This window comes from Anoplolepis gracilipes, chromosome 13 (assembly GCF_047496725.1).
Source record: "Anoplolepis gracilipes chromosome 13, ASM4749672v1, whole genome shotgun sequence".
NCBI classification, from domain to species: domain Eukaryota; kingdom Metazoa; phylum Arthropoda; class Insecta; order Hymenoptera; family Formicidae; genus Anoplolepis; species Anoplolepis gracilipes.
Window position 1 is genome coordinate 7,638,266 of NC_132982.1, and position 26,584 is coordinate 7,664,849.

The 26,584-nt window shown below is 34.0% G+C and overlaps 2 protein-coding genes across 3 annotated transcripts in view; one reads left to right on the top strand and one right to left on the bottom strand.

The window, feature by feature from the left end:
- Positions 1-26,584, bottom strand: part of Syn (synapsin) — a gene marked incomplete at its 5' end in the record, with an annotated part of 44,302 nt that overhangs the window by 13,473 nt on the left and 4,245 nt on the right. The window lies entirely within an intron of this gene.
- Positions 419-26,567, top strand: Timp (Tissue inhibitor of metalloproteases). Of its 2 annotated transcripts, none has more exons than XM_072904964.1 (5): positions 419-924; positions 23,480-23,606; positions 23,970-24,052; positions 24,172-24,402; positions 25,035-26,567. In XM_072904964.1, exons 2-5 carry the CDS (start codon positions 23,480-23,482, stop codon positions 25,254-25,256), a joined length of 663 nt encoding a protein of 220 aa, XP_072761065.1. In that variant the 5' UTR covers positions 419-924; the 3' UTR covers positions 25,257-26,567. The 2 variants fall into 2 exon arrangements, with proteins under 2 accessions (XP_072761065.1, XP_072761066.1); XM_072904965.1 differs by lacking the exon at positions 419-924 and adding an exon at positions 13,310-13,547.

The window sequence follows — 26,584 nt, forward strand, 5'->3', positions numbered from 1 at the left end:
TCGAAAGAGATGGTGAACATTTCAGAAAGACGGGGAGCAAGAAGGTCGGAAGATTTGTAACCGGGAAGAGGGATGGAGTGAATGCGAACGAGGAGATGATCGAAAAGAATATTGAACGAGGATAGTTGTATATCGTTGATGTAACCGAGAGAAGAAATGACAAGGATAGAGAATATACAAGCATCAGAGATCAAGAGAGAAGAAGAGAGGCGGTGAGAAAGAGAATGAACGATGGTGAACGAGAGTGGTGAGTACACTCAGTGGAGAGGGAAAGAGAGCGAAAGAGCGACTACGAGGTGGACGGACAGAGAAAGCAACGGGGAGGGAGGGACAGGCAGAGAGCACGAGCCGGGAACGACGTGTGCGAGTAAAGAACGTAGGAAGGAACGAGAGCCCGGCGTGTCGCTCGCGCTTGCATTGCTTTTCGAAGCTCGCGCGCGATCGGTCGGTCGTTCGTGCGTGCGAACGGACGTGCGTGCGTGCGTACGTGTGAGTGTGCGTGCTGGCGGCTCGCGAGGCAGTATAACGCGTAAGAGAAGAAGAATAAAGAGAATCTCTTTTCGCGCTCTCTCTCTCTTTCTCTCTCTCTCTCTCTCTCTCTCTCTCTCTCTCTCTCTCTCCCTATGGCGCGTCTTCTTTTTCTATCTTTTTGACAAATGTCATCTCTCGTGATCAGGATAACTTCTTATCGTGCGGGTGAGAAAACGACCGACTCCTCGGGATCGATTCTCCGCGGAAAAACGCGAGTGCATCTCGTTTTCTAATATCGATCGATTTCGCGACTTATTCGATTCGGAATTATTACGCTCGTTGAACTGTGAGAGATCTTGAAAGCGGAGAGGAGACTGTGGGGAAAGGCGGAAGAGGTAAAACGGAAAGTCAGTACGGGCGAAAGGATCAAGAAGAGGTCAACCGGGGAGAAAGGTAAACTGTGCACTGCATTGTCAGATTTCCATCGCAAATACGTTTGCGATGCAGTTTCCGTTATAACTTCCGGATGAATTCATTGTGAATAAAAGCAAGGCTCTCTATTCGCTTTGACTTCAATTTGTGCAAAATGAAATCCGTATAATCAGGTTATAGAATTGAGAGATATGAGCTTGAAATTTATGTGTCTTTCTTTAAATGAATATTCGTGAAAATTCAAATATCTGATGAAAAACAAAACTATTAAAAAGTCAAAAATGTTGCTTTAAAAATACGTGTGACTTTATTTCAATATATTTTAAAGAAAAAATATACATGTATAGATAAAAGAAAAGTATAATTAGAGCGCGATCCTTTTATTTAAAGAAATATATTTTTTCGCGGCTAATTATTTCAACGGTGACATTGGCATTAAAAATGTTTTCAACAAATAATAGTATTTTTTGATATAAATAAAAGTTTTCGGAAATACTTTAACAAAATTTTTTAAAAATATTAATTTTGTCCAAAATTTAATTAACGCGAGATGAAATGTAAATCGTACAAATTATAAAATCAAACAGGCTGTACGGATTAAATGATTATCGGAGGTAAAACACGGCACTCGACCAGGTTGAATAAATAGAACTTCTGAATGTGCATGGCCAAACAAGTCGAATTTATAAATGTCGATCTATAAAGGATTAAACCGAGATTTTCGTACAAAATAATACTTTGAATTCCACATATAAAATATAAAATATAGCGATTTTTCAATTTCCATGAGAACGGATATTCAAAAAAATATTTTTAGCACAAAAGATATTGAAAGAATTTTAAAACTGTAATCGACAAATATATTGTATTCACTTGTATTTGTGAAATGTTAATGTCGATAAAGTCGAAAAATAACTTTGAAAATGTTAAATGCAGTTATCTAATTTTAATTTTGGTGCATGTATGTACGCGTATATGTGTCTAAAGGAACGTAGTGTAGGAGAAAAATATTTCAGGCAGCATGGAACGATGCTTTTCCAAAATAAAATCTTCGTTGTTTAATTTAAGATTAACCCGCGATCCGCGATCTCCGCCGTATCTCTACGCGAGATCCATAAATAATGACGTCATCAGCAATCACAATTTGCAACATATATCCATCGTGTGAGTGATGATACAACGTTTTATAAACGTGCACTTATGATTCTCTCGATGCTAATGAATATCGTGAGGATTGTTTTCTAGCAATTTATATTATTAGAAAATATTTAAATATTCATCAATCAGCATGTAAAATGATAAAAGACATTAAAGAGAACATGTGCACGATGCATCATTATAAAATTTTCCTTTCGCGTGAAATAAAACAACCTCTTACATTGATGAATGATCATCAATGATTATCACGGACATTATGTACATTAAATCTTTCATCTATAGATTTAAATCATCATGCATGTAATAATCACGCGTTTTGAGTCGCAGAAATTACTGTGTCTTACTCCATGCAATTATTCCGCTTAACCTATGTGATAAGCTGAAATGAAATTGTGCTGTTGATGACGCTGTCGATTTGTGCCTAAGTTTAGTCCTCTTCTGGGAAAGCAATTTCAATAAACGGGACATAGGAAAATATGAGAGCGCACGTTCTCGAGACCGCCTCGAGTTAGTCCTACTCCTAAGTACATATGTACTTCTCTGCTCACAACGAGTTAACGATCGATTCTCTCACGTGAGTCGTAGATGACTATTTTCCTGGCAACGGTTCTAGCCGGTACAGCATCCAAAATAACGTGTCGAGCATTTCGTATCGCACGAAGTGCAATAAAAGAGATAAAACACGAACACGTTTTATGTAAAATCTCTTCAAAGACAATTTCAGTTTTATCAGTCTCAAAGAGATATATATTCTTTTTCAATTGTTAGAAATAAAATATATTTATATCTTTTAAATATATATATTTTAAAAATATTTGTATCTCTCATAATTTTAACAAATAAACTTTCTTACAACATAATATTATTTTTTTATTACTAAACTTTATCGAAAAACATTATTTCTTTTCACGACTGAATTATTTTCGAGACAATTTTCTTGCGTAGCAACGCGATGAGATAAATTCTCAGATGCTCAGCACGACACACTGACATATCGACCTTCGCATATTTCGTGTAACGAGGCAATAAGTACATCGTGCGTAAATACTCCGGAGGTTGTTCGATCAACGAAGAAGAGTGGTACCCTGCGATATGCGGATTAAATAATTGCTGTATTCCATTCACGAGATCGCGTCGAATCACGAGCGTCGATTTTCGCGATCGGCTCATTGTGCGATTACACGAGAAGGATATAATTCATCTCGTTGTATAGCGAGCGTTAGAACCAGGCGTAATCAGGCGCGAGCCGTATCGCCGTGTATAATATCACGTTTATTACGCGTTACTCCGATATAAATCGGCTCGTGTGGCGCCAACCAGCCGACCACCACACACACATTCCGCACGCATATTCGGCGTGTTCGCATCCGTAGGTACCATAGCATTTTGCGTGTCTTATTCACAGAGGAATACAAGGTGATCGGTTTCTCTCGTGATCCGCCCAGATTAGAGCCGTGAATCGAGTATTTATAACCGTGATACGCTTTGCGATTGCGCAGGTATACGAGAACATCGCGAGGAATGCACTTCGGCAATCATTTCAGAACTGCGGTCATCAAAATCGCGAATGACGGCGAAATATATCTCGAGGTAAATTTCACCGTCGACACGGTATAATTTTTATCCTCTAGTTTTTTTAACGACTCCCGTTATCGATTTTCAATAGCCTTTGATATTTATATTCATGTCTCTTGATATCTCGGAGACTTTTATTATTCTGTTTCTTATTATTTTATGTTACATAAAAGAAAATTCTATTCACACGTGTTGGTTAGGTTGCTTTTGTTATTTATTCCGCTAATTTCCCTTAATTTCTTTCTTTCTTTAAAATCATCAAATAACATTCTATTATGAATAATATCTATTTATATACTATTTTTTCTCATTTATTGAATCTACCGCAAGCGGCGCAAAGTGTCTTCTTGTTATAATAGAACTCTTTTTAACGCGAACATGCATATGAAGGTTGACAAATTACACTTGTCGGAAGCTGGCTTACATCCAATATCTGATAATAGATGCAACGAGATTGAAATGCAGCATCTCGTTGAAATACAGTATAATGATAGTCTTAATTTAATATCTATTTGGAATTTCAATACGGTTTACTTCATCAGCGTAATAAATTATCGCTAATGTAAAGTGACATTGTGTACAGACGGTACTAATTACTGATATTTGCAATCTGGAGTTCCTTATCACGTGAGATAATTTTCATTGTTCCATTCATAACATTTACATTTTGAGATTGTAGATTGCACTTTGCCGGCGAGCGATATCCTACCGAGATAAAAGCGCCGATCATTATGCCGAAGATATTGATCGCACGAAGAAGAATCCCACGCGCCGTGTAATAAAACAACCATAATGGTTCGCGCCCATAACGATCAGTTGACGTGTCTCTCCGGGCATAGAATTAATATCTCTTCTCCGATAACGAAGTGAGAATAAACGATGTCGCGTAAAGTTGCGTGACCTCCGTGCTTTTTTACCCGGAAACATTGCCGAGAACTATAGTTCCCACAACAATTAAAACCACAGTTCAAGAACCTTCGTGTAATGTGCGTTCGCTAATGAGTAGACAGAGGAGTCAGTGACGAAGAAAATCGTCGAAATCGAAGGTCAAAAGCGAGTTCGAAACTAGGAACTGAATATTTAAAGCCGTCTAAAAATTAGACAACACTAGCATTTTGGATTAGCGTACTAACATGTAATAATAATAATGATAACAGTAAATAACAACGAGTTTCGTGATCATAATATCGTTATAATATCATTATAATACCATTATAATACCATTATAATATTATTATAACGTTATAAAAAATATTTATGTAAAGTAATTAAACTTATTCCGCTGTTGTCACGACGGTGAAGAAATTAGAAAATGTTTAGATTTGCAATAATAAAGCTCTTTATAATCGACCTAGAAATGGAACAAATTATTTCTATCAAGATTTTTTTATATTATAATTTTATATTTAAAAATGAAATTTTTTAAACTTTATAATGGTTGCTTAACTTGATAGCAAGACACGAAAGCGAGCACTCTTTAATATGATTTCACAGATATTATTAGAATTTATAAAAACTGAATGTATGTCTGATTATGACAATTAATCTTTCTCTATTCAAGCTATATTGAACCAAGTAAACAAGTTCTGTTTGCTACAAAAACAATTTCTTCACCTATCGACCTATCACGACTTCCTATTTAAACACCGGTCATATTAATAAGTATGCGAAGTGAAAAAAGCGAATTTCCAGTGAACATATTACTACGAAACGATAAAATATGCCGGAATCACGTGTAATTCTCGTAAACACGAAGTGATCGTGTCGTAAGGTGTGAGGAAATCTTAAAAATGATTACAAGATGTTAAATAGCTATTAACATGAGCCTCATAAATGTGTTGAGATCGCGTTGAATTAATTCGCCGCATCGTTCATTAAACCTCCAAGAAAACACACAGTAGTATGTCCTGATTAAATAATAAATATATGATATTCACACATATATACACAAACAATCCGGCAATAAATTACGCGCGTTCATGAATTTTTATTATAGTATTATTATTATTATTATTGTTGGCATGTACGTGATTATACGCACGTGTAATTCTTTTACAGCCGTGAGTTATGGAGCCAAGTCTTGTTGCTTACAGTACCGTTAATATTCCCGAAGGTGCGGACAGTTTCCATGTGTACGTAAGATGAATCTTCGTGCAGTTCAATGTGCGATCTCGTAAAATATTAATAAATATCTACCGGGCATCTCGCTCGAGCATTATCAAACATCAACTATGAGAGTAATAGGAGAAGATTCTCTTGTAATCGAGTCCCTCATTATATAGTTAACGGGTCGAATGTAACTAAACTGCACGCAGCTGAATCTAATAAATTCTAATTCCGTATATAAGTGCGATACAATCTCGTTACAACTTCGTGTGACTACAAATTGAGTTTGTGTATTCACTGAACTGTTGCGGGTATCGGTCCGGAATTAACTTAATCCTTGTGGAACTTGGTAACGACAATGTGCGCCAGACACGTTCCGTTAGGAATTAAGGCTGTCCGTATATATGTATTTCTGGACACAGCTATCGGCTAACAATAGACATCTCATAATATTTTCAAGCTCAGTTCCTAGTTTGTAAATCACGTATTTTACATATTGGAAATCAAGTTAAAACATTTACGATTTACTCTACAGAGATATTGTAATTTAATTAATTTCAGATATATGCTTTTATATACATTTCGAAGATTAAAAATTATCCAGCAACAATACAATCTGGAAAATTAAAATTTAACATTTTAAAATAATATAATACATACAAACAATAATATTTTACGATCTTTTTAAATTATATAATACAAAATTTAATTAATCAAGCATATGTATGTATTTTTATATACATTTTGGAGAGATAATTATTTTGTATGAATTCAATTCTATTGGAACACCGAGAGGGATGTCTGTGTAATACCGTGATATATATTCTACACATACCATATACTATGGTGTGTGTGGTACGTGTCGCGAAAATTCATGGAACACCCCGAGGACACATCGTAATTCTCTTCGTAGTGGCCTTGCCTAAAAGTCGTTGTGGCTTACGAAACACGTGGCATCGTACATCGGGGTGTGGTCTCTCTCTTCGCGTTTTCTCTCGTTACATCATCGCGAATATACACGGCTGGTCTAGTTACGCTCTCCGTATTAGTTGACATTCCTAAATCCTGCTCATCTGCATCGCGAGCGCGATTTCATCCTTACACGCGAACGCGAGAAATCATCTTTCCGTGAATTACGTGTTATCTCACGGCGGAATTTAATTGGCATTTTCACTTATTACTCGGTAGCTTCAAGATGACTGAAAGACAAGGATTGATTGCGTTGCGTGATGCCGATATCTCTTGAATGTCACAACCTTCTCATTTATCAATGGCTTATTAAACGAATAAAAGTTTTATTAAATTAGTATAAAGAATCGGTGTAACTACTGATTCAATAATTATAGAAATAATTTTCTGTAGAAATAAAAGGGGATTGAGGTTTGACAAGCAAAATAGCACTTAAGCTTTCTTCTCTCTTTGAAATACCCGTGTATACTTGCAATGACATTGGCTTGTCTTCTGTATGAAATAAAACGCCGGCTTCTTAATATATTTCCATTTACCGTACGTTAAATATGCGTAATTAATGATTGCGCATTTCGTTTCTATAAATACTTGGATATAGATTCAAGGCCCGATATTAGGCGTAATACTGAAGCGTATGTCATACGCTACAAAACATGATGTAGTAATCCATTAAATAATGCGTTATGTAAAGCAAATAATTACTTGTATTATCGTATTAAGATTCTTATCTTTTATTAGCTGTGACATGATTAAAATATATCATAAATCTTCTATTATAAAGATACCAAGACAAATTGCACGATTACACAATTGTACAATTTTGTATAATTTCTGAACCTACGTTTAATCTATACATGTGTTAAACTTATGAAGATGCGTCTGTTTTATAAATTATAAATAGAATACAAAAATAAGAATTAACCGTGATCCTTTTAATTTAATATCTTGTATTATATTATTTCATTACAGAAATTGCATAAAATTATAATTGCACTCTTTTAAAGATTAAAAATTAAAAGACTGATTAAATTATATTTAAAGCCGCATTATATTCTTTAAGTAAAGAAAAAATAATTTTTATAATCCAAGTGTGTATGTACGCTTTTAAGGAAGATAGAGAGAATTTACAACCACACGTACATTATCTCGTTATGTACACAGATGAACGAGCCACTATTCCGTATGATAATTTCGAGTACGCGGAAGACCTTCGCTCGTTTCTTGCGATTTTAGGGTGTCTTTTTGCGACGCGTGTCAAATGATACCGCGCGTCGGCGGTTCTTGAAAGCCGGCAATGACGTCTGCCGCGTTCTTTCGTGACCTAACTAATGCGTAGCTTTACTACGCATGACTCAGCGGCCAACAATCTCATTCACCGAAGAACGAGAATCGCGATAAGCGCGCATAAAACACTTTAGTAACATCGCTTCAGAGAAGAGGAAAATTTCTAAGATGCGGGAAAGCGTTTTGCTAATTGGAGCCATTCGTTAATCGTGAGATATCTCGTTTACTTCCTTTCCTCTCCGCGTTGATATGAAGACTTTTACTGTGCGTAATAGAAAGCATGTGATACAACCAGTAGATCCACAAGAATCGAGAAAGTTGAGGCTCGGAATTGATTGAGAGTTTAAGATGAGAAATTAAGAATTAAACCTTGAAAGTTAAAAATTCAAGATAAAAACTTGCAGTTTACAGCTTTAAAGTTTGAAAACAAGGTTTTAATAGTTGAAAATTAAGAGGTAACATCGGAGAGAGAAGTGCGCATTCGAAAGATAAAAGTAACCTGAGCGTTGCATCGAGCTAAAAGCTCAGAAATTCGAGAATGTATACAGGACAGAAGCTCGTGCTTGAAATTATTGTGTGTTTAGGTTTCCTTGGTGAAATCAGTCACGCAAATAGTATACGTGCGTCAATGGTGTTTTGGATTGCTTTCCATCGCCCACTCGTTCTTGTACTTAGAAATGGTCGCAACGTAAAATGCATGGCGCGTCGTGTGCGCGAGAATGATCTCATCTGCTATTGCCACGGATTTATGGAGTCTCAGTGGGTGGCTGATAGTTCTGTTTCGAAAAACACTCGATGGAATTTATCCCGATACGGCATTTGATCGGATCGTATCAATATCAATTATACGACGAAGCCGTCATCGCTCATTGAATCTCCTCGTTCGTTCCGTTGTCGGTTATACTCGCGCTATTTCCGCGAAGCGAAACCGTAAAATTATATTAGAATTGATGCATGATGCTGATTTGCGCGATTTATGAATTACCGATGTGTGTGGGTCGGTTTTAGAAGCAACCATTGATCAACCCGCGTGATGACGTTGTGATTTATGTCCCATCACAAGCATCATTTGAATGAAGAAGAAACCATCTGGGAGTTCTTCGCACAATTACTTCGCATGCGTGTCGCTCTTTGACCCTAACTGACATAATAAAAGGGACGTTTATTTCCAGCGAATGCTGATTCACATCTTTAATTAAACCTTTTAATAAATTTCTGTATTTACAAAATTGTTATTATCTTGTTAAAAGAGTGAAAAGAAAATTTTAAATTGTACATTTATGCTAAATGATACTGTCGGCTGGTTCGCTTTGATCTTAACCGGGTTTCTAAAATATAGGGTATATATAATATAATATGAAAGGGGAGATTGTTAATTATCTACCGTTACATTCCACAAGACACCGATAGAACAGATGACTGTTCTATTTTCTCTTCTTGACGATATAAATAGATACTTCGACACTCTCTTCGTGACTCGAGACTTGACTGTTGTGTTTCGACAAGCTCCTTATTTTTATTTTTCTTATAGTGCCTGAAAAATATCTAGCCGTCTATTCTAGTGCTGTCAACTACTTTATATATTTCCGCGTATATTTCACGACATTCGAATATCACTAGGAACTTTGCGCGTGTCAACGCGAGGTATCGGGATACCAAATTTCTAGGAATTTACATTACATTTACATTTTAAATTATTTACTGCATGGAAGTAAAATATCAACGTTTTGTAATACTTTCTATCGAGATCACTCATTAACAAAATAATTCAGTTTATCTATCCAATAAAAGTATTAATAAGACACTTTTTGATTTAAATAATTGTTAATATTTAATTTTTCGTATTCTGTTAAATTTAAAAATCCTTTGATAATTCCTTTAACAATATTATTAAAATATAAATATATTATTACAAAATAAATCTTGAAGATAAAATTATTAGAATACTTTAGAGAAACGTAAACGTTGATATTTTGATGGTTTTGTGATACGATTAATATCTCAGCGCACTACGCCGACTTTGTATTTGTCTTATCAAATCGCGACACGCTCCAGATTTACTTCACAAGAATGCCGACATTCTCGGAACGAAAGGAGGATGGCGAATTTCTACGGGCATCCGATGCAGTTGTAGCGGCTGACTCTGACGTCTTGGTGGCTGACCACAATTTAAATGTTGAGAAAAAATAAACTCGCACACACGGGTTGCGGTCGCGTAACCTTTCGCACGGGTGAAAATTACAATTTCACGTAATTTATTGACGCGGACGTTTAATTGTTCCCCCGCTAACAAATGCGCATAAAAAATGAATGAAAATAAAAGTGATTAACGTCCCAGAACCGATGCTCTTTGCGTATTGTTCCTTGTGTCACGCGGGCAACTTTGAAAGTACTTAAACACTGTCCTCATTAGCAATTGGGACAGATAGTAGCGTTGGTCGACCGCAATCCGATTAGTGTCTATTGTTTTGCTCCATCCGAATTCTACAGGAAGACTTATAGAATAAATAGTTTGAGACAAGTCATAAGTCGAGTTTTCTTGATTTATAATGATGCATATAAATACAAAATTAAAAAAAAAAATCTTAATAATATAAGTTCTTCGCGCGATATAAACTATACATTTATGAATTCAAAATTGAAAAAATATATTTCGACTATAATAAATTTTAAAAATCAATTATATAAAAATTGTTTGGATTTATAATAACATGTTCGAGATATTATCTGAATATGTTTCATTCTGTGTGAATCATTGTGTACATAAATTTCTTTATACATTTGCCGTTCAACTTTTTATTTGTAAAGGATGATTAACGATAAAAATATTTGAAGGCGATAAAAACGGCAGATATGATAATTTATTAAGAGCTCAACAAGGCTCTTATTTTCTTCTCACTTATCGTTAAAATGCGGTAAGATTTTCTTCGTAAGTGATCGATATCCAAAGCGAGATAATTTCCGCGAAGTCGCATAAGTCGCATAAGCTTAGATACTACTGCTACTGCGAGCGAAAACGATATGAAGTCGTCGATAAAAATAAGTTTTGTTGACATTAAACGTAAATCGACCGGCGAAACGATGCGGCCGCCCACGTCTGACATAGATCGGTACTGCTCGAGAAGGTGCAATGAAATCTCGAATGTACGTGTGTTTAAAAGAGTCAATTTACATAAACATATTTTTATAATAATGTAACAAGATTACTAGCAAGTTTTTGTACGCATAGATATATCTCGTAGAATGCATTGCCAAGTTTAAGGTTGATAGATGGAGAGTATCTGCGTTATATGTGTTAAGTTCACGTCAATTTATATTGCACTTTCACTTTAGCCAATGTAGTGTAGAACGAAGATTGACATATTACAATGATATAAGCGGTATATCTTAATAATATTAATAATCATCGAGCACAATTTGCATCATATTTATCGGTATTAGCATAACAGCGTGATGATTCATATCATAATGCAAATAGTGAAATATATTCGCAGATATACAGATCATCTGCACGATTAATTAAATTAATTTCTTTATTTGAATATGTATTTCAATTTTGATAAATATAAATGTTTCAACGCGTATTTTAATCTGTACGAGTAATAAATAATTGAATTCATCAATTCAAAATGTTTTATATGACATTAATGTAACACATAGTATTAATTATGATCATATTTTATTTTTAATTGAAACTAAAAGTATTTTATTGTCAAAATGTATTAATTTATATGCGTATTCTATATCTTTTAGTTTCTCTCTTCAGCTACTTTAAATCGTATCGTGATCTTTCCTCGCGAGATATCAAAATTGTATTGTTATAAAATTTTTTCTGTATTGATATTGGGTGTGTAATTGTGTATACATAATTAGATATATAAAATATTTCTCGGTGTGCCGATTTAATCTCTCTCACACACACGCAACGCATACAACGCGTAACGTAACCGCTAGCTTATCTGATGCGCTTCCGAGCATGACGATGAATTGCATGACGTAATGTCCAAATTTATGATTAATCGAGCCATCCGCATAGTCTGCATTTGCGACTTGTTTCGTGCAAATTTATCTCGAGAAAAGACAAATATAATTTCAAACCAACAATAACCGTTATTAATGCACTGTCTTAATATAAATTATATCTAAATTATGTATATTTTTTTTAAACAGAAAGAATAAGATATTTAAAACATTAAACTGTAATTTAATGTTTTATATATATATATATTGTAACGCGAATAGTATTTATACTTTTTTCATTTAATTAAAGCTTATGTTAAGATTTTAAAGAACTTGTCCTATTTTAAAATTCTTTTTAATCTTTGTCTTTAAATTAGCAACCCAATTTAAATCCTCAAATAAAATTTACATACAATTAATTAAAAAAAAACAAGCTGTGCAGCAAATAAAAAAAGTATAGCAATTTCAGAACATTATTTACTTATCATTTAAGTTGTATATACTTCTCCACAAACATTGAAGAAGAGAGACTCAATTATACGGTACATATAATAATATAAGAAGAATAAAGTTGCAGAAACGTGCCCGTTGAGGATTTCTTTTATTCTCGGAAGTTAATTTGTTTTTCATGAGAGTCACATTTTCTTTAGGTAGATTTTCCCTAATAATTTTTATTTGCATTTTATATTTTTGGGCAAACACACACACACACACACACATACACATATACACACACATCCACTCGTATATTATTTTTATAGCATGATTGTTGACTGATCGTCCAAGCGCTAACTGACCCGTTTCGACCTGTGAAATGCGAGATAACCATTTATCTGATACATTTGGAATGCGATAATTGATTTCATCAGGCGATAAATTATCCAAAAATTGTAATTCCGTCCATTTATATTTTTTTATAGATACGAAGATACATCAGATTAATTCGCACGCAATATCATGTACATTTTATCGCGTATCAATCATTTCAACACTAAATCGGATAAGACATTTTAAATTATGGACCATCATCTCATCAAAATACGCGTAAGATTATTTGAGTCCTCGTAATCATCACATGTTCTTTCAATACGCTCGAGATCAATTTCTCGGCAAGCTACTTTTATATAAAAAAAAAAATAATAATAATAATAAAAAAATTAAAAAATGCGGTCGTTGTTTCCTCGCGATTCATTTCGGACCATAACGGACGAGATGCATGACGCAACGTCCGAAAGTCACATGATTAATCGAGAACCGGGATGCGTCTTGCGTCTACGGCTTGCTCCGATCCGCCAGTCTTCCTGTTCCTTTTTCGGAGCATACGCGCCGTGCCGAGAATCGCCAATGCACCGGCATCACGCTGCACGCAAATGGCATATGAGCTCAGAGGCTCTGTTCACGCGTGCACGCATGTACGGATGCTGGGCGACCGCGGAATATAATAGCGGTATTACGTTGGAACTGGGGCAGTCTTGCTTTGACGCGCGTCTTAGGAACTTCCACCTGCGTAGAGTGCGTTTCGCCGGGCGAAAATTAACCGCGAGCACGTCGCACCGTGTGCGTGTTACTTCACGTCCTGGGCATTTCTCGAGGTTAGTGTCTCGACTCTCGACGTTAAATGACAAATGAAAGTATGCGGTATGTCTCATACGCCGTCGTAAGTAGGTCTCGGAGAAAAGTTCTCTCGTATCTAAAGCGTTGTCCAAGTGTATGATCGGCAGTGCGTTTCGAATCGTGTTGTGCGAAATAAAGTGGCATTTTACAAATATCTGTTAAATGTTTACGTAATATTTGTACATTTTTATATTTTGTCTGCTTTTTGAATTAATTATAATTTTTTGCAATTAAAAAAATATATCATTACTTACTTTGTCCGTCATGATTATTTTGTTCTAAATCTATTGAATTATGTGTGTGTGTGTCGAGCAAATCTCCTTTCTTTATCTTTTTACCTATTTATCTATTTAAAGTAATAGTTGATACTAGATATTAAAGAACGAATAACGCTAATTTCGCGTGTGACTTCATCCATTTTAATTTCGAGTTATCCGATCCGTTAGCGAGAGTGATTTTAATTAACGCTACCGCGTACCTATCCTGATTAATCCCCAGCTGTAATGGACTATAAAGTGTATAAGCGAATGTATCGGATTGCATTCAACTACATTCAACGTGCGTGACATTACTGTGATGAGTCTGGATACGATGGTCCATTAAGGAGTAAAAGATACTTTTCCGCTACTTTATACGCCATCCACTTATTCAATGAAGATAATCTGAAGTTAGATGTATTTTCTCTTAAACTTGCTAAAGCAGCTTCTACGATCGATCGGTTATATTAATTTTATGTATATTTATATCGTAACGACATTCTGCATAAAAAATAAGACATAGATAAATACCTATTAAATTTACATTCCAGACGCGTACACATTTTTTGAGGTGCCATCTGGTTAAGGAAAAGCGAATATACACTTATATCTTCATTTTATATGATATATATTTTAATATTCTAATTAATTTTCTGAATATAACACTAACCATTACTTATAATGATATAGGAACTCGATGCATTTGATTAATCAAATATATAATTAATACGCATCTGCTTATTACATTGGCGTCGATACCTTTTTTACATACATCTATATCGAACAGAGTTCCACATGTTCTCATAATATCAAAATTTTTAAGCGTTTCAAATTTTTCGTTAAACTTATAACAATAATAATCTCGAATTTTTGTCATAGCTTTTATAAAAATTAAAAAGCAATAAAAATGTGATCTTTATATACACAATTATTTTATAAATATATTTCAATATATTGGTATTCAGTCGCATTAAATGTATTGTAATATTCCTAATCAGTTACTATAAAAATTATCCTGTGTCTTTTAATGAGCGTTAAATTGAGATTTTAAATTCATAAAAACTGTAATTTATAAAAAGTGCTCAATGCTTTTCATTGCAATTTTTATGCATTGCATCACACACACACACACACACACATATATAAATTGTTTATTTACGTAATAAGACTTTATTTTGGAAGTAATCGTGACTATAAATTATCAAATAGAAAGATTGATTTTGCAAAATTGATTATCTGTGTCGAATTGCAAATTATCTCGAACAATTACTGACGGCAATATGCGATAACGATAACATCTTGGAGTCGATATATTCTCGCCTGTCTATAGCTACATTCAATGTATTTTCCGTTACGTAACAATGCGGCACCGCTCTCACAATTCGCGACTTGCACGTCTTATCGTCTGATGTCATAGTTACAATTTCACAATGATCGTTCAAGTCTGAGGTCTGGTGCGGCGCGTTGTCTAGTGTGATTTCACGTCTTTTGCAGTTTCATTCAAGAAATATGATATCATTGATACTGAAGACTCTATATCGATTTATCTCTTCACTTCAATTATTGCCTTTTTTATCAGATTCTATTCTCCAATCGATTCATTCCTAATATATTAGTTTCAATAAAAATGTATTTTGTTAAAGCAGTTTCAATTTCTTACTTTTTTAAATGTCATTGGGTGCTAAAAGCAATATGCTTGGCATTTAAGGGAGACTTGTTAAATATTTTAATTAGAAGTAGAAAAGATTGACGGTAATAAAAAGTCTTAAAATTGCTGCGAGAAAAAGTTTAACATCTGTTTATATTCATATATACATATATACATATATCATTATATACGTGTTCGAAGAAATGTTTTTGAGAACCATTCGGGCCATGTGCAATGATACTGGCACTTTGATTAACTATGTAACGATGGCTCATTTGAATGGTGATACAGCAACATAGACAAAGATTACACTTGAGAGCCTCTGTGCGGTATTTAGTCTGCAGGATGATAATTACCGACAACATAATTGCCATGATTCGCGTGCTCTCGTTAGGTGCACGATGGGATTATTGTGTTTCATGAATCTCTGCCGAGCGTATATCGCGACGCGGATTGCACTTCGGCTCTAGTCACATGTATGAATAATTCAATGTGGTCGAGGAATACCAATATTAACGCAACGTATAACCATATTATTATCTATTAATAATAGTAGTAGATAGGGAGAAACAGAAAAGTCGTCGCGCATTCTCTCTTTAATTACATCTACTACTATATCATTTTGTAATCAAGATTATTGCTATTTAAATATCTTTTTTTTTTCTTTTGTATATATAATCTCGTGTATCTTTAATTTCAACGAATAAATACCTTCTACTTTCCTCATTACCTCATTCTCCTTCTCGATTATAATCTTGTGATAACACGTGCATCAAACTAAACCGTACTATCTCAAATTGATTATTGGACACGATTATTAAAATCTTATTACACGCTTTATTTATAATCTATATTGCAAGTCCGATATAAGATATTCTTGACCATTCGGACAACGGGTTTATTTCAGCCGATCCAGGGAGGCTGCTTACGACACATCGCTGAAAGTTCGAAAGTTGGTCAGGTCGATTTCCATGCATATAAATAAATACACGCGCTCGCGCGACCAGTAATGAAAACCGGCAGCGGCGAACGATGCGCCGAAAGGAATAATCGATGTCGGGCCGATTGACGCGGTCGGCCGCTAATTCACTACGAAAGATTTAACCGTGGCGAGTACATACAGAGGCACGTTAATGCGATACAAGAGCGCGGAGATTAATGAGTATGTAAATGCGTACGGGAAAGGTCCGTCGAATAAAGTATATGGCACGGTGATGCCGTGATCGCCATCGTAGAATAGGTTTCACGCAAAACACGAGATCGCGTTTGAGACGCGATTCTCAAAAACATCAATATTCTCCGTAAGAAGTATGCTAAATATTTCTTATCTTTCCAATCTTCGCTCTTCATCGATTTCGCGTGTTCTAGATTTGCATATCAGAATGATAATCTGATCGTTAGCATAATTAAGCAAAAATAATAGAAGATTAAAATATTGCTTTTGTTTATTTATTTATTGGATATTCGTATATTTCTAGGTCATTATATGTATTTGCTTCAACTTTTTAATATTACATGCTTTGTATACAAATATATAAAAAGCTTTTAAATAAATAAATAAATTTCTGAAAAATTGAATGGAAAAATTTGCATGGATTGAAATAAATCTTTTATTATTTGATTACATTCTGGAAACTTTGTTGACTTTTTATTCTTAATTGTTTACAAATAAATATTAATTAAAAAATAATATTAAAATAGTCAACAAATTTACAAGTAAAATTAAAAGCAAAATTGTTGAACATCCTATATTTGAAAGACAAAGTAGTTTGTATAATTTAATTAAGTATATGCTGCAATACGAAATACAATGACATTTCTGGGAGAGTAATCTCCGCATCTTGTAATTACGACAACTACAATCCCAGACGTTTATTACAAGTCGGGCTTATCCGAGTTGGAAAAAAGAAAAAACCCTGAATGCGCGCAAAGTACGTCATGTAAATGCAAACCGCGTCGACGATGTAGTAATTTAGGTTTACAGAGCAAGCGAATTTAATCGAGGGCCCGCCCACGCGTCGACAATGAGGCTCGTAACTTTCGGCGGTGAAGGGCGCTATTCTTTTCGATTTGATGGGATTACCGGTCGACGGGGTCGACCCCGTGTCTGTTCCATGTCACAATGGCGAGCCGTGGCCGTCATGGACGGCTCTCCCAAAACGCGAGAGGGACGGGATCAAGAAGGAAACGATCATACATTGTTCGCGCACGATCCAAAGCCGTAGACATACGGCTACCGTGGAAAAGTGGGATATTTTCATCCGTATGTTTAATTCCACAAACGTGCTCGGTTGAATTCCTTCGACGATTCATTCAGCAACTGAATTCCACGCCCGACGTTTGACTCAACGACGAACTTGGTTCAAGATTGTCCATAAATCTCGCCGAAACGTGCGGGAATTTATACACGCGAACGAGGGAACGATGCCGAAAGAACGTCTCGCCACGCAATTTTATATACTACTCTCGCGGGGGGATGGGCTCCCATAATTTGGACAAGTAATAAAAATCATGCGTGTCTGATGATTTTAGTGCGCGCGCGCAATCAGCATTAAAGCCGTCTTTCGTGATTTCTTAATAATGAAATCGCCTCGGCGATCACTCGATCGTAAATATTTCGGCATTAACATGACGTCGTTACTCACGCGTTTACGATTTCTGCCAAAACACGCGTAAATCATCGCCGAGTCGAAAAGGACGGACAAAGGATGTAATTTTATTTTAATAACTCGTGATCTATAATTATGTTTACACAAAGAATCGTGTGAGAAGGGCTGCTGTGGAATACATATTGTTACTTCGTTGAAAGAAGTAACAAACGTGTTTTACTTAATCATGAGCTTAGCGACTATAATTTCGGGATCGCATGATGATAAATAACTCTCGCGTTGTGAAAGAACACACTTGTCATCATACGTCTTTGGTATATTTTTATTTTTTTTTTTTTTTTTTTTTTTTTTTTTACGAGGAAAATGTTAATTGAACAGGTTTCGTTATACATCTATACATCTTGTCTGGGTAAACATATCCCTGTGTTAATTAGCGATTTCATGCGTCGGTTGAAATCGGAGATTTTGTATGTGAATTTTTTTATACTAATTCTGAATAAGTTTTTCTATGTTTATAAAATATTTTTTAAAGTGAAATAAATCTTCCAAATTTATTTTCTTCTTCTCAGAATTATATGATTTAATAAAACATAGAATGACGCGAAAGAAGCTACTTGAGAAATACATACTTACGTCGTGACTGATTTTGTAGCTGCTTATATCGCTTACGACGCGCGAATATGCATATCACGTTACAAATTTCTGCTGAGGAAAGGTGTAAAGTACAATGCTTTTCGTGCTGCAAGGTGCTGAATCTAGACATACCTATGTATATTCGATGCGATAATGATGTAACGATAAGATTATAAGGCTAAGTTGGCAAATACAAAAGCAGTTTTAAGTTATTTTTTTTTTAAGACAATGCACTGCTTAAAAGACTTATTTGTTAAAAAAAAAAAGGTTTTATTGACCAAGTATATCTACTTCACTTGTTATTTTATTTTAACAAATAAATCGACAACGCAAATTAATGCTTTCCATGAATCATTTACTATAATAATTTAAATTTACTATAAAAGCAAAGAGTAGATCATCGTAAATTATATTTATCTATCGAAAAGTACTTTATTTGAAATCCTGAGATCCGATGTGTTAAAAGTTTATAGCGGTTCATAACTCCTTTTGCACGTAGCCACACTTAGATTACCATAAATATGAGTTGTATACATTGCTCGACACTCGTTTACATTTAACAATCTTTCGCTTTAATCAGAGTTTAAAGTTAATTGGTGCGGCTTGCTTACTTATTTATAGTCTGAAGATTTTTTGCATCGAACAGGAATTATGGAACATAATTTACATTGTAAAATCTGTCTCAGTTTTTAACATTATATACACTTATATATTATATTTTAACTTATATACATTTCAACCTACTATATGTTTGAAAAACAATAATTATTGTATTATGAAATACATAATATGATTGATTTAAATGAATCGTCTGAATAGAAAAATATCGAAAGTGCAAAATTTACACTTCGAGTGGTTATTGTATATAATTTTTATGGGAGAGTGCAAAATTATTTTTCGTTCCTCATTAGATTCATATTTGACAATTTTTAAACAAAGAAGGATGTCAATTTTTCTTTAATCAAATTACAACTTTTTAAATAAGACAACCCTAATTGTGTGTGTGTGTGTGTGTGTGTGTGTGTGTGTGTGTGTACGTGTGTGAGCAGAAATTAATTAACTACTGGAAAACTCTCTTTCTCCGATTTATATGTTAACATCCAATTCTCCGTGTCTGTAACCGTGAAGAGAAAACACGTCGCGCTCAGCATCCATTTGCTGCATAGGATTTTAGCCGCGGATAAACGCACAGCCGTGTAATCACGCGTACGATTACGATGTTCACCGCCACCAGCATCGCGGTTTCGCTTACGGGGTCGTGAGGAGAATCCTGAGTCGCGTGACGAATCTCGCGGCACCGTGTCATCGTCATCGCGATGCGTCACGAGGCGTGGAACACCGGCAGACGTATACGCACCGTGGTATTTATTGTCGCAGACGGAAATAAAAGTAATGCGAGAATATATACGTATATGGCAGGCGTCTCGACTGCCTGTGTGACATCAGCCCCTCAATCAATCCGTTTTGCATGATGATGCATGAAGCGCATTCGGCGAAGTCGCGCGAGAACATTTATTTGGGTGTGGACGCGACAAACGTGTCTCATATCGGTATAAATCGGTTCGTCAACACATCGTGAAATTTCGATTATCTGAACAGTTTAACGATACATTTCGATTGATTTAACATTTGATGCTGACATTGCCTTGTAAAAGAAATATATACATATATATAAAAAAAATAAAAAATTTGTTTCATGATTCTTTTATTTTATTACTATCATATGATATAAATAATTATTATCCGCGTATTAAAATATAATGTGGAAAGAGTTGATTATTGCAATGTTATGATTTTGTCATTGATGTCATTGATTTTCACTAATACGTTTGATTAGAGAAAAACTATAATAGATTTTATGGTACTAGTATGTGTTCTCGTATATATTTTTTCTTAGAAGTAGCATTGAATAAATGAATGAGCATCTTTCAAATGAGATCGTCCTAAATCGCAACCGATTTATAAGGCTATTGATAATTTTATGCAAATGTTGCAATACAAAGGTCACGTTTCGTTTTCCTCCTTGCAACTAGTTTGGTCAGAATCACGATTGGATGACACATGTTTGTGAGCTCGAATTTCAGCTGATTAACTGAGATGACATTATTAATTAATTCAAAATAAAATAGTGAAAATAATACGAAAAATATTTGTTACATTGTTTTTAATTTAAACAAATATTGTACATATTATTAAAATCAGTGTAAAAAGAAACCTATATAATCACATTAGTTAGACTCTTTAAAGAAACTATCAATTGGTGTAAATTTAATTACATCATGAAACTATCAGATAAGAATTAATCTTATTAAACGATCATTCTAATACAAAATTAAATTATTACATTAATTTAATAAATTGTTAATTATATTACTGTATATATATTCATGATTTTACTATCTATTAAACAAATAATTACATAATCAGTTATATCATTTTATCAGTTTTATTAGTTTTATCATTGCGAAATATCGCGGTATCACATTTTTGTTTTACTTTTGCGCACTTATCTTACCATTGCTTTATTGCTTATAACTTATTCTTTTCTTTTAAAATGATTGGATTCGAACGCGATCAATAAACCTTGCTATAGTATGACCCCGCTGTTTAAACGCGATCGATAAATTTTCCTGAGCAAGCCACTTTGGTATCTTATTCCTTGTAATTGAAAACGAGTCAAGAAAATAAATTTACATAAACGCACACGCGTGATGCGATGATTACCGAGAGTGAAACCTGTGACATGATGACCTATGTGCACTACCTACAAAATATATCAAAGTCGTACATTTTTCTCTTGATTATAGATATTTGACAAGCTGAGAAAAATTTTTTTTCAATATGAAAATTATCGATTTATCTATCTATTTAGTTTATTTATTAAGTATTATTTTCGTATATTATTCGTATATTGTATTATTTTTATTTTTGTGCATCGGTAGATTTATTTCTATACATCTTTTTACGTAGAGAATTAAAGTTCGTGTATAATAGTTATTTTCAATAATCTTGGTAACACGGGCAAACAAAATTATCAATAAAGATGCTATTAAGTACTAAAGTTCTCAATATAATGATCGTTGTGGTCGATATTATTACCTATTGTTACGTCTATAATAACAATAACTACAGCCTTGTCTTTTGATATATCGCGACGGATTTCACGAAGAATTATTCGCAGAAAGATTCCATCCAAATCCGGTAGGCGCAAAAAACTTGGGATATCATGAACGTAACTCGCGTAGCTGAAAATATAACGTATCGGCGATAAAGCGGTATATCCAACCGATTTTCTCGTGCGTTTCGATATTCATGGTGAATCTCGGAATCAAGAAGTATCTGAAGGCAATATCGGAATATCATTACGTCTATCGAAAGTCTGACCACTGTTTTGCACCTCACATAAAAAAGTTTTAGTATACATACTTTGCGTATATCTGTCAGACAAGTATTATCATCGTCGTGTTATTCCATTTTGGAGAGTTGCTTCTCTTTGAGAATTTTTTATAACAAGAGAAATGGAAAATAAAAAAAGATATTTTTAATATTCTCTATATGTTTTTTATATTGAATTTTTTTAATATACAGAATATTGCGAATATTTTACATTTCTTGATATAAGTCGCTAATTTATTAAAATAAATCAATCTAATTAATTTGTTAATATTTTATCAAAAAATATGATATTATTAAATATAACGTAGATATCTGAAAAATGTTAAACTAATATTTAACACAAATCATTCACAATCTAAATTGATTTTTATTTTTATCAAGATAAAACGCATCAATGAGACATTTTTGACCGCGTAAAGTGTTTCTAGATCGCGTTCAACTTTGATTACTGTTTTACATCTATGTTTAGATCACGTTCAGCTGGCGACGATAAACTAGGTCGGATTAACGCGCTTCCTTGAGTGAGTTTTCCATCCTTTACTAAAGAAGACTCTCTATGTCATCTTTTCTTATACTTTGTAAATACCGTAGATTCTTTATCGGATTCTAGCAGGCACCAAGCACGATAATATTGCAACAATCGATAGTAGAGTATTTATGCAAGAATATGTAATATTCGTTACATAACATTATATTGAAATATAGACGGTATATAATATTGTTTACGACCAATCTGAAATTTAATTATAGTACGCCGCAATCTCCGATTGTGCTCACATGGATGTAAATGTAATTAGTTATTAGTTATTTTCACCGTCATTTATTTGATCAAACATTGACAATTATACGTTGAAAATGTGGGATAGAGAATCAATTATTAAATACCACACGATTGGCATGGCACTTAAATCAAATAATGATAATCAATTTTATATAATATCAATTATATAAACTATATGATAACAGTTGTGTGTTTGAAACATTATATCTTCCAACTTCTCCTTTCGAAATTCATTTCAAGGTGAATTTTACAATCTCAAATTGTCAAGCGTCAGGCGCCTCTCATCGCATATATGACAAGTAACGAGTTGCCTGAATAACTTAAATGTCTGTAACTGGATTTCGCGGATAAACGGATTTTCCGCGTACATAGCGGTTTATTGCGTCGCGTTTTATCTCACGGTGATTAAATTACGTTGCGTCACCTTGATATCAACGTCTAAATCACGTATTAGGTACGTGTTGGAATGTACTTGTCCAAATTTTACGCACAAGAAAGTACTTTGGCGATAAAAATACGATCGTCCTTGATAGATGGATATCTGGCTTGTTACGAATAATGCATCCAATTATTTTATTTTTATCAGATGTGGCGATTACTTCTATGGACGCACTTCCTGCTGCTAACCGTGCTGCTGGCACCGGTGCAGAAGGTTGCAGCGTGCAGCTGTGCGCAAGCTCATCCTCAAACCAAATTTTGTGAATCAGACTTTGGTACGATAATAAATTTATAGTCAATAATTTCAAATAACATTTTTTGATATTATAATGATTGTAATACAAAACGTATAAATTATGCTCTTATTTTACATTAAAGATATATTATCTGTAACTAATATATTAATATCTCTTTCGATATAACATTTTAATGGAAAAATTTTATATATCTAATACCACAAAGTATGATAATCGTAAGTGCTCTTCACGATAAAGATATTTTATATACCAATATCTCTAATGTGTCAATCACACACACAGTTTTTCTGTAAAATATAGGATTGTTTCGCATTAAATAACAATGAAATTCACTTTGCGGCTTTCGTAAAAATTACGATTAATGACATTCTCTTGTCACAGTCGCCGTAGTGAGGGTGAAGAAGGTACTCTCCGTAAATGGCTACGAGATCGCGTACAAGGTCAAGATAAACAGGGTCTTCAAGGTGTGTATTACGTGCCGGTAAAACGTCATGCGCGCAGAGAAACGTTCGTCACGTTTGTCTCGAAATGTAATCTAGTAGTTTAATCACAGTAGTTTACATCTCTTCTTTTTCACCCGTAGTCCAACCCAAAGGCCGACGTGGCTCTGATGCAAAATCTTTTACGAACTCCGTCCTCGGACTCGATGTGCGGCGTGACGCTAAAAGTCGGCGAAACGTACGTTCTTAACGGAAGAGTTGTCTCGGGAAAAGCACTTATATCGATGTGCGGACTCTCGATAAGATGGGCTGATACGACCAGTAGACAACGTAAGGGATTACGACAACTTTATCAACAGGGATGCGTGTGTGACGTAAGTGTTGGATTATTTTATTCATGATTTTCAATTATTTATTATCTTATATATTTATTTCTTAATATTGAAATAAATTGCGTACTTGCATAACAATTTTTGTGAAGAATATAACATGACAACATGATATTCAGTGAGGTAAAGAAAAATTTTTAAATTTGTTGCTAAAAATGATGGTTATTATAAGCTTTTGAAATTTGTTCGTTTTTTTATCATATATTGCGGAATATTTTTTATGACTATAATCAAACTCGTTTACTATGTACATACATGGATTTGGATTTGAAGGCCAATATTTTTTCAATAAATAAATTAAATTAAATTGAGAAGAGACTTATAAATCAAGTGCAATACAAAATATTTTTTCGATTGATTCCATGAAACTCAATACACGTAAAGATTAAAACAATAAACCATTTCTGCTATAAATCCCTGCCGATTTTATACAACTGAACGCTTCTCGTTCGAAAAATGGAGTGTCCTAAAAATATACCCGCGCACAACGGGCTGCTGCACGAAAGCGCATTCGTTCGATCAGCCGACTTCTGCGAGAGAATCGCGAGTTTACGTGACTGAGAATACAGGATTTCGAGAAGAAACGCGAAAAGAATGGCCTGGTTTTTGTATCGCAGATTATGTTTACACACTGGAGGCGTAAGGGAGCCGTGCTAGAATCCAGTGGCGGGAAACGTTGCCTGTGGGAGAGTACACCAGGGCCCCAGGATTGCCAAGAGAAATACGGCGTATGCATGGCAGTACCCGGCGGCTGTTCCTGGATACCCTCGGTTCCATACAAAAATTGCATCAAAGAATACCAGCGTCAACGCGACCAGCAGAGGTCACGAGAACCTTAATCGATATAGTTCGCGTGTTCTCGCAATGGGCAGCAGTGAAATCTATCAATCTATCATAAAATGACACAATGCGTGCCTGTTGATTAATTTAATTGAACACACCGAAGATAATTGAGTCGCTCAGATGTAAAAGCTAGTTTAATAAAAAATTCAACGGTATTATCGCACAGACAAATGACAAGGTAAACAAAAATTTGTTGATATTCTCTGATTTTTGTATTATTCATTAAAAGCAATAATATTTAATAATAAATTACGTCTACTTGATATTTTTATATTAGCATTTTTTAATAAAATCGCGAATTTGTTTAAAATGATAATTTTCGATTTTTCTCAAAATGACGAAGAACGGCGTGATGAACTTGTAATACTTTACTTCTAAGCGACACAATTATGTATGTCGATTATTAACGATGATATATTAATCTTCACATATTAATTTTTATAGATTTTTTAGATTTTGATGGACCTATCATTTGTTAAATTATTTATGACTTAGCAACAAAATCAGGTAACTTTTATAGTTTTATTGACTTGAGATATTTGCTATAACAAAGTAGTTGATTATTGATAGGTCTAACCGACGTTAGTATAATCGATTCTTAATTAATCGTTTATTATTAACGTGGGATAATTTGTAGCGCTTTTTTAAGTATTTACTTGTAGATAGGTCGTTGATAGTCGATATGCATTTTGTTACTGAAATATGTATAAGCGACCTACTTTCACAGTTATTTTAGAAAGTTGTATATATTATATTGTTAATGTATATTGCGCATCCTTTTAAATTATTCAACTATCGTTTCGTTGTAGAATCTTAGATATTAAAATTTCATTCGTACTTTATTACATTTTATAACATTTTTTTATGTTTGTTTTTAGATTTAAATTAGATTGTGACATTGCATATGTTTGTTATTGAAACGGATTACTTACGGATGAAATTAAAAACTTGGAATATTTGAATTCATAATTTTAAAGAAACTCATATTTTTAAACGCATAATTTTATAAAGATGTGTATGAAAATTTTGAGTTGGATTATAAGCAGCACATTTATCGGTTGATTTCAATCACTATTACATGCAATAATAATTTTTTATTAAATAAAATTATTTTAAGTGAATTAAAATTTAGAATAAAATCCAAATAAAATAGAAGAATATTAATACAAAAGTTTGATGTGTAAATTTTCGATTGAAAGATCGAGAGATTTTTGTACCTATGTTTTAATTTAGCTCTTAAATGTAATAATTTTATAAGTGTTAAATGTGACATGTAGAATAAAAATAAACGAAAACAGTTGTTCTTACAGGCATGCTTTTATAA

What these genes read in the sequence shown, in the direction of transcription:
- Timp (XM_072904964.1), top strand. Translation starts at nt 23,480, where the DNA reads ATGTGGCGATTACTTCTATGGACGCACTTCCTGCTGCTAACCGTGCTG. An exon ending in AGATAAACAGGGTCTTCAAG is followed by an intron (nt 24,053 to 24,171) that starts GTGTGTATTACG and finishes TTTCACCCGTAG; the next exon opens with TCCAACCCAAAGGCCGACGT. An exon ending in AACAGGGATGCGTGTGTGAC is followed by an intron (nt 24,403 to 25,034) that starts GTAAGTGTTGGA and finishes TTTGTATCGCAG; the next exon opens with ATTATGTTTACACACTGGAG.